The following is a 9,358-nucleotide window of genomic DNA, read 5'->3' on the forward strand; positions in this document are numbered from 1 at the left end:
CTTAAACGGGATCTGCGCTCTGATCTGGCCGCCCCAAGGCCAACCACTTAATCCCCAAGCTCTATTTGCCTCCCTGTGGGCCCAGTCCTTCCTTCCCCGGGGACATTACAGGGAGACCCAGGAATCCTGGACCAAGCTCTGGCCGCCCGCAACCTTGCGCTCAGGCCCCAGCGGGGAGGCGGGAGGGGAGGAGTGGACAAGGGTCCGGCTGCAGCTGGTCGAACTGCGCCAGGCCTGGAAGCTGCTCAGGTTCCTGGTTCCCACCGGGGCCAAGAGTGACACCTGATCCCCAAGGATTGTGAAATGGTCTGAGGTGGCAGCCAGCCCGCGGTGGCCACTGAGCCCCCTCCCCCCGCGGGCGCGGCCCCACCCCTACCCCACGCCCCCCCTCCCCAGCGCGTGGTTAAATCCCCGCATCCCGGCGGCGGCTCACACCTGCACCCCGCCCCGGCGCAGCACCATGCCCGCCTGCCGCCCGGGTCCCCTCGCCGTCGTCCTCCTTCTCGGCCTGCTGCTGCTCGGCCTCCCCCGCGTCCCAGGTGAGCGGGGCGGGGACAGCCCTGGGGCCCAGAGGGGCCGTTCCAGGAGCACTAGCCAGGACTGGGCCCGGCGGAGGCGCACGTAGGCTCTCTGGGAACTGAAGAAATGGGGATTCCTGGGGCGGAAGTGGGGAGACACATGAAGACTAAAATTTGAGGGTTCCCTGGTTCCTGAAGGTGGTGACCCTTGGAGCTTGGGGTGTGGGGTCCAGTGTGCTGGAGGTGGGGAAGCTCACTGTGAAAATTTGGGGCAGAGGCTCTGTGCTAAACGTGGCCGGTGGGGGGAACCCTCTGCTTAGACGTCGGAAGCTCCTGGATGTTCAGCTGTGCGGGGGGGATCCCTAAAGATTGAGGGCGCTGAGGATGAGGGTTCGGTACCCCCCACCCCGTACTTCCAAGTATCGGGGCCCTCGGCCTGGAGGTGGGGCCCTCTGAAGGCTGGAAGAGGGGCGCCTAGGGCTAGAGACTGAGAATCTCTTGGAGCTTGAGATCTGCAGCCCCGGGCGCAGGAGGTGGGCTCGCTTTGAGCCGAGGGCTCCGCGTCCACTGACCGTGCGCCTCCCAGGTGGAGAAGCGGAGAAGCCCGGCGTGTGCCCTCAGCTACAGGCCGACCTGAACTGCACGCAGGAGTGCCTCTCTGACGCCCAATGCGCCGACAACCTCAAGTGCTGCCAGGCCGGCTGCGCCACCATCTGCCACCTGCCCAACGGTAACCCCGGGGCGCCTGGGGAGGGGCAGGGAAGGGCGGGGTGGGCTGGAGGAGGCAGAGCTTCCGGATCCGGGAAGAGGGCCCCCCAACTCCAGGGTCCCCAGCAGAGTCGAGACGGATGGAACCAAATGCCCTCACGCTTCCTCGGGGCCCGGGGGAGACAAAGGCGTCGCTGAAGCTCAGAGGGAGGTGGAGGGGTGGGCGGGCGGGGGGGCGGTCTCCCACCCCAGGCTGGATTCCATTCCCTAGTGCGTGACGGACTTCCGGGCAAGCACCAGATGGGACGGTGTTCGCGGTGTTCCCGGAGGTCAAGACACCTGGTTCATAGATTCCTCCCCTGCGGGTTGGAGCCTCGGGGAAGCCCGGGACTGGCGAGAGCGGGCTGGGTCCCAAGACCTGGGGCGCCCAACCCTCTTGGAGTCCCTCCCCTGGGGCGTCCTCCAGCTTTGGGGGAAGGACTTGGAGCGCCTGGCCTAGCAAGACTCCCCGGATTCCTCTGTCCAGACCAAGAAAGAGGCTTTACACGTTAAGGGGAGCGCCCAGCCCAGCCCGAAGATGTGGTTGTGAGTGTCAGACAGGAAGACTCTTGCCCAAGGTCACACTGTCACTCACTGGTTGGGGAGGAGTCACAGAGAGGGGCTTCAACTTTTGCCCCTTCTGGAAGGCTGGTTTGAAGGAAATCAGGACTCCTCCTTGAGCACCCCCTCCTCTCTTCCTGTATTTAAAACAAGCTCTAACACTCTAAAGATTGAGAGAACTATGGAAAGCGCTGGGGGTCCACAAAAGGTCCTTGCTAGAGCTTGCCCCCCCCACCTCCGTTATGGGAACGCTCATCAGAGCAGGGAGTGGCTTTAGACAACATGAAATCCAAGCTTCTCATTTTTCACAGGGGAAAACTGAGGACTAGAAGCAGGGATATAACCTGGGGCACCAAGTTGTGGTGATTGCTGGTCTTCAGCCAGAACACAGCCCCAGGATTCTCCCTCTCCGTTATTTTCGGAGTCCCCAGTAGGGGCTGGGATGGTTTGCAATTAGAGACCTCAGACATAGGTAGAGGGAGGACTGGCCCATCAGGGGTAGCTACTGGGTCTGGAGCCTTCTAATCTGGAGCAGAGAGAGAAGGATCAGGAGACGTGAGGATTGAGAAAGAAAGAGAGACAGACAGACAGATGAGTAAGGTGGAGGGGGACAGAAGGCATGCCTACTTGTAGGTGCAGGCTTTGCTGGGGTTGTTTGTTTGTTTGTTTGTTTTGTCTCAGATGGACCGCCTGAGGCAGGAAGAGGGATGGGGGCAGATGGCCTCTTGAACTAGAATCTCAGAGCTGCCCACCTGCTAGCTGTGGGATCCTCAACAAGTTGCTTTACATCTCTGAGCCTCTGCTTTCTTGTCATCAGAATGGGAATGATAATCCCAAATTTTGTGGGACTGACATGGGGACTAAATGAAATAACACACAGAAAACGTCTCTGTAGAGAGCAGATGCTCTATCCGCAGGGGCGTGTTTTGTCAGTAAAAGGTTCCTGATTCCCCTTTATCCTAGGGAACCCAGTGTCCACATCTGCCCTTTTCAAGGGAATGGATTTCTCTGTGCTGGGAAGGCAGCCACTCCTGTCCTGTTGAGCTAATCAGCCAGTTCTGTGCCTGTGTTTGACCTTGGGCTGGGCTTGCTCTTGGGGTTCCTGGGAATTGAGCCCAGTTCCCTTCTCCTTGACCCAGGAAGTGGAACAGAGGGTGTGTGAGTGTGTGTGTGAGTGTGTCTGTGCAAATGGATGACCAGAGACTGCGTTCAAGTCTTGGTTTTAGTTCTTCCAGCAGCCTGGTGTTGGGTGGTTCCAAAATCAAGGATGGAGGGAGCAGGAGAAGGAGGGGTTTGCAGGTGGTCTCCCCAGGTACCCCCGGGATCTAGGCCGACAGACAGCTGTCCTGTATGTGACACAAGGGGAGGGCAGCATTGTGGACAAGCACTCATCTCCCGGCATCCTCTCTGCCCCCTTCCCCTTGCTCCTTTTTCTTCCCAGAAAAGCAGGGTTCCTGCCCCAAGGTGAACACTGACTTCCCCCAGCTCGGCCTTTGCCAGGACCAGTGCCTGGTGGATAGCCAGTGTCCTGGCCTGTTGAAATGCTGCTACAATGGTTGTGGGAAGGTGTCCTGTGTCACTCCTGTCTTCTGAGGTAGGTGGGGGTGGGGGACGAGAAGGGGAGGGAGGGTGCACTGATGCCTAGCTGTAAAGGTGGTTGAAAAGGAGGGCCTGGGCCAGCACACCGCTCTTCACTCTCTGTCCATTTCTTTGCTTTCATGCCCTCCACAAGTCTCTGCTGAGCATCTGTCCTGAGCGGTGCCCGGCCCTGGGTACTGAGGATGATGCATGAATGAGCAAATCAGACAAAAATTTCTCTCTGATGCAGTTTACAGGCCAATGGAAGAAAAATACATAAGCGGGTAGATTCTGTGGAATGTTCAAAGGAGAAAAGTGCCATGGAGAAAAAGGAAACAGAACAGGGATGGGCGTGCTGGGGTAGGGGTAGGGCAGAGTGGGCAGGAAGCAGGGCTGCTTTTTTTTTTTTTTTTTAAACAGGGGCACTCAGGGAAGGTCCCACCCAGAAGGCGGCATTTGAACACAGACTTGCCAAAACTCGAGGCTATGAGGATCCCGGGGGTGGGGGTGGGCGTGGTGGTGTTAAAGGTGAGGGGCAGCAGGTACAACATCAGGAGTGTCCCTGGTGTTTCAGGAAAAGCCAGGAGGCTGGAAGAGAGCCAGGAGAACACAGGAAGAGGAAGGTCAGGGGTAAATGGAGCAGCTCCTTGGGGGCTTGATATGTCACTACAGGACTTTGGTCTTGACCTGGAGATGTTGCCTCTGTGGAAATGGGCATGCTCTGGCTTAGACCTGAAAAGATTGCTCAGGCTGCTGGATGGAGAGGAGACTGTAGAGGGGGAGTGGCAGAAGCAGGAGACCAGCAGGAGGCTCCTGTGTGAGGCCAGCCCGGAGATGACTGACCCCGGCAGCTAAGTGGCTGGGTTTGGGACATAATGTGAAGGTGGATGGGACAGTATTCGCTGATGAGTGACATTATTCATGGGACAGTATTTGCTGATGAATTGGGCTGCAGGGAAAGAGAAGATTTACTCTGTTTCCGTAGCATGCACCTAGAAAGTCAGGGGAGGGAGGAGCAGCTGTGTCCTGAGAGAGGGGACAGTGGACAGGACCTGGAGGGGACAGGGAGGTGGCAAGCTCTTTACACGTGGCCCATGGGAGGCCAAAGACTGATCTTTAGTTTCGCCAAAAGCTTGGCTTTTCAGGACACACGTGGCAGACATCAAATGTGTATTCGAAGTGTGACAAGCACTTGCTTGGTGGCAGGTGGGGGCTGTGTTTGATCACCTCCGGTGGCTCTGACTGTGCAAAGAAAGGATTGTGGAGTGTCTCTCTCCCCTACTTACAACTAAAAATAAAACAATACTAAGTCCTAGAGAAAGTGTGAGTAAGTAAAGAAATACAAGGCCCGAAGCGCGTTTGGTTGGCCCACTGGCAGATCTAGCGCTGTGCCAAGGTCTCTGTGTCAGATTCTGGGACAGAAGGTGACCACAGCCCTTCCTCACAGAGCAGCCCCGTGGCCGAGGCGGACGGATGGACGGACACTCCCAATGCTTTTCCTCAGTGCCGTGGTGAGGGAAGGACTGAGTGCTGTGGGAGCAGAGGAGGAAGGCCTCCCAGGGGCGGGCGGTGGAGTGGTCGAGACAGGAGGCTTTGCAGAGGGATGACCATGGGCCCGTCCTCAAGGATGGCCCGAAGGTCAGTAGTGGGGTGATGTATAGGAGGAGAAAGAAGCTGGAAGCACCCTGTGGTTGAAATCTCATTGTTGATGGGGGGCTAGTTCGAGAGGCTCTCAGCCCAGGAACTGATGGGTCACTGGTGGGACCGACTATTGCACAGATGAGAAGACCGAGACCACCGAGAGGGGAGGATGTGCCCAAGGCCCCATGGTTGCTATTTCGAGGGGTCTGTCCAGTGCCTGAGCGGGAACCACAGTCTCCCGAGGGCTCAGAGCTCTCTAATGATGCCAGCCATCCCTTGCCTCCATGTGGTGGGGGTGTGGCTGGACTTCGTGGCCAGGAAGACCCAGGTTCAGATTTCAGCTCTGACACTTAAATAGTTTTTACCTCCCTGAGCTGCCATTGTTATGCTTCTAAAATGGGATCAATAGGATCTCCTTGACCAGCTAATCCCAGCTTAACCTAAAGAAGGGGGGCATGGTGGAACTTTCTGGTGGTTGAGGGGCTTGCAGGGAGACAAATGACCCCAGGAAGGCTGCTGTGGTCAGTTGAGACGTGGTTACCCAGGTATGTCTGTCCCAGGATGGCCTGAAGCATAGGAGATGAGTCTAGGACCCGCAGAGCCATGCAGGCCGAGCCCCCCAGCCTCAGGAAGGCAAGGCTTTGCTGTGCGTGGAGTGGAAAGGGAGACTAGGGGAGCTCTGGTCCAGAATTTAAGCTCCAGGTCCTCTTGGCTGGTATTTTGGATATTGTCGTTGATGTGTTATTATGATTTTCTTCCTCCAGCTCCGGCCACCACAGCCTAAGGAGTGGGGGAGCGGACATGTCTACCCGGCCCTGCCTGGCTCCAGCCCAGCTACCCTCCCCTCTTTCTGGCCTCTGCACTCCCTCCAGGACTGAGCATTGCTTCTTTCTTTTCCAACCAATAAAGTGACCACTTCCAGCACAGGATGCGGGGCACGGTCTCTATTCTTTTTTTTAAAAGATTTTATTTATTTGATATATATAGAGCGATCACAAGTAGATAGAGAGGCAGGCAGAGAGAGAGGGGGAAGCAGGCTCCCTGCTGAGCAGAGAGCCCGATGTGGGGCTCGATCCCAGGACCCTGAGATCATGACCTGAACCGAAGGCAGAGGCTTAACCCACTGAGCCACCCAGGCGCCCCACGGTCTCTATTCTTAATCATTCCATCCAGGTCTCCCCTGACTCTGGGTTGAGGTGGGGTGTCGACCAGGTCATCAGGGCATGAAGTCCAGAGCCGGATCAACTCTGAAACACCAAACATACATTCAGGGCTTGGCTTGTGTAGTAGCGCTTTTCCCAGGAGGCTGGGGGTTATCCTTCCCCCGGGAAGGAGACGGAAGAGAGAACAGGCTCAGAGACGGGATGGAATCGGTTCTGAAGTCACTTCCGTTCATTACCGGGAGCTTGAGAACAGCAGGTCTGGGTGCTGGACTCAGGGCTGGAAGACTTGTTGGTGAGATCTTCCCGAGCCACAGCAACCCTCGGTGTGGCTGATGACTGTCCAAGTTCTAGACTAGGAGTCTGCCGGTGACTTGCTTGCAGTTTAGTGGGTAGAAAGTGACAAAGATGGGGTCCTTTCATTGATTGTGGTTTTGTTTTGCTTTGCTTTTTCAAGATTTTATTTATTTATTTGAGAGAGAGCGCGAGTGGGGGAGGTAGGGGCAGAGGGAGAGGGAAAACAGAGTCCCCACTGAACAGAAAACCTGACACGGGGCTCCATCCCAGGACGCCAAGATCATGACCTGAGCTGGACACAGATGCTTCATCAACGAACCACCCAGGCGCCCCTGGTTGTTGGGATTCATCTTTATCTTTTTAAAAAGATTTTATTTGTTTGAATTTGTTTAGAGTTGATTGGGGGGGGGCGCAGAGAGAGAGAGAGGGAGAGAGAGAATCCCAAGCAGACTCCTTGCTGAGTGCAGAGCCCAACAGGGGGCTCAATCTCATGGCCCTGAAATCATGACCTGAGCTGAAACCAACAGCCAACGGTTTTTAAATCTGTTATTTTATAGAAATAATACAGTCACATGGACCAGAATTCAAAAGGTTGAAAAAAAAAAAAAAACAACCCAGAAACAATGGAAAGGGTCCTTCAAGCTTGACCTCCTCCCACCAGCCGCTAGCTGTTTTCTATGCGTGAAACCAAATCTACCAGTCTCTTGTGCGGTCTCTCAGAGACCTAACTCAGGTCTCAGTCCTCACATCTCTCTCTCTTCCTCTTCTCCTGTTTCCCCGTTATTCCTTTCTATATTCTCTCTCTTCCCCTTGTTCTCTCTCTATTCCTCTAGCCCCCTCTGTTCCCCCATCGCCTCTCTTTATCCCCCTTTCTCAGTGTTCCTCTGCCCACCCCAGGAGAGCTTTTCCCTCCTCCTCTGCTCTACCCACTATGGGATATGAGAGATCGGGACAGCTTGAGGGCCATGATCTGGAGACAGAAAACCTTGGTGGCTGGGCGTCTCATCTTCTTGTGGGTCCCTGCTCCAGGCCATGAGCCAGCCAGGACCCCAAGTCTTCTCCACGCCGCCCCGGCCCCAGGGATGCAAGGTGAATGAGTCTCCCAGATGCAAGTGAGGGTGCTCGGGGCATAAGGCTTCCTCTCCGCGATAGATGGCAGTGTAGCTTTCTCTTTCCTTTCCCTTTTCTGGCGTCTCTCCCTCTCTGTGCTTGGGTACCCCAGCCCTTGCAGGCTGCGGCAAAGGCATCCAGCTCGTAGGGACCAAATGTGTGACTGACACCTCCTCCACTCCTCCTCTTCCCCAGGTTTGCCCTCGGAGAGAACCCTGGGCAGGGCTCTGTCTAACTCACGCAGGATATGCCTTTTGGAGGCGCGCCATCATTCCTCCACCATTACCCACTCCGCAAGCCTTTAGCACTCAAGCTGCTCCTCTTCCTACCCTCTAAGCAGCTGCTACCGGCTATCGCCTGAGCAGGGCTAGCAGGTGAATTTGCTACTCCCAGTTTAACTCGAGAAACAAAGTGCCAGCAGCGGTGGTAGAGGTTTTCCTGCATGAGAAGGCTGCCCAGGACCACCCTGAGTAGGGGTTGGAGAGAGATGAACCCTTGGACCCTCCACCAGAACCCTGAGAGGGGGCAGACTTTTTCAAGAGGGCCCTGGCCCAGCAGCATCCTGGGGAAGATGAAGTGAGGAGGACCAGGGGTGGAGGTTACCAAGGGTCCCAGTGATGAACGGGAAGAATCTGCTGGAAAAGGAGGGTTGAGGGGTGGAGTGGGTCAGGTGAGAAAATGGATGGGTTTGGGGCGCCTGGGTGGCTCAGTAGGTTAAGCCTCTGCCTTCAGCTCAGATCATGATCTCAGGGTCCTGGGATCAAGCCCCTGCATTGGGTTCTCTGCTCAGTGGGGAGCCTGCTTCCCCCCTCCCCCCTGCCTGCCTCTCTGCCTGCTTGTGATATCTGTCAAATAAATAAAATCTTAAAAAAAAAAAAGAAAGAAAATGGATGGGTTCGGAGGAGTGCCCGGCTGAGGACCTTTCTTTGATCATCTTTGATTCCTGCTGGTGGCTGCTGTAGGTTGGGGACTCTGTGAGTCTTTGGTGGAGGAGTGAGAAGATGAAGGAAGGAAGGAAGGGGCTGCTCTGGACTGGCCCCTTTCTCCCCATTCCCGGGTCTTGATGGACTGTGTGTTGTGTAGCCAGACCACAGCAATGCTTAGTTCTGGCTGGGGAGGGGCTCCCAGGCCAAGGAATCGTGGTAGACTGCTGGCTCCAGATGGGGTGTCACTGTTGTGGCACATCCCAGAGCCCCTCCGTCCTGCCACTGCTCCAAAGTTCAGGGCAGGGTTCCTTCCTGCATTTACTCTCCCATCTCCAACAGCAGATGGCTTTGCTGATGCATCTATGCCCCATACTCCGGTCCAGAGGGCTGAATGCGGTAACACCCAAGTGGAAACAAGCCTCTGTTCTGCAGGCAAGTGCAAGTTTGGGGTTGGAAGGATAATAGGAAGTTACATTAGAGAAATTCTAAAGACAGACCAGTAGAGGGTAGCCCTGCCTGAGAAATAGCATAAGCAGAGGCATTCGCTCATTCAGTAAATATTTATTGAGCACCTACTATGTGTTCTGTTGTAGGTGGTGGGTATTTGGGGTGTGTGTGTGCGTGCGCATGCGTGCATGAGTGTGTATCGGTGTGTGTGTGATGGGGGACAGTCAATAGATCAATGAACCCACACATGTATACCATGGCAGGTGGTAACATAAAGATGGGTAAGAGGACTGGGGAGTCCAGGGGATGGGGTAGAGGTGGGGTAGTTACTTCACAGACAATGTTCATTAGGCATCATCCAAGTACTGAGTGA

At 55.6% G+C, this 9,358-nt stretch overlaps 1 protein-coding gene across 2 annotated transcripts; it reads left to right on the forward strand.

The window, feature by feature from the left end:
* Positions 1-383: 383 nt before the first annotated feature.
* On the forward strand, positions 384-5,972 carry WFDC2 (WAP four-disulfide core domain 2). Of its 2 annotated transcripts, XR_006815231.1 has the most exons (5): positions 384-539; positions 1,105-1,248; positions 3,268-3,420; positions 4,852-4,915; positions 5,810-5,972. XR_006815231.1 is itself a non-coding variant. In XM_045980157.1 (4 exons), exons 1-3 carry the CDS (start codon positions 461-463, stop codon positions 3,417-3,419), a joined length of 375 nt encoding a protein of 124 aa, XP_045836113.1. In that variant the 5' UTR covers positions 384-460; the 3' UTR covers position 3,420; positions 5,810-5,972. The 2 variants fall into 2 exon arrangements, 1 of the variants encoding a protein (XP_045836113.1); XM_045980157.1 differs by lacking the exon at positions 4,852-4,915.
* The last annotated feature ends 3,386 nt before the right edge of the window (positions 5,973-9,358 follow it).

This window comes from Meles meles, chromosome 16 (assembly GCF_922984935.1).
Source record: "Meles meles chromosome 16, mMelMel3.1 paternal haplotype, whole genome shotgun sequence".
Classification (NCBI taxonomy): Eukaryota; Metazoa; Chordata; class Mammalia; order Carnivora; family Mustelidae; genus Meles; species Meles meles.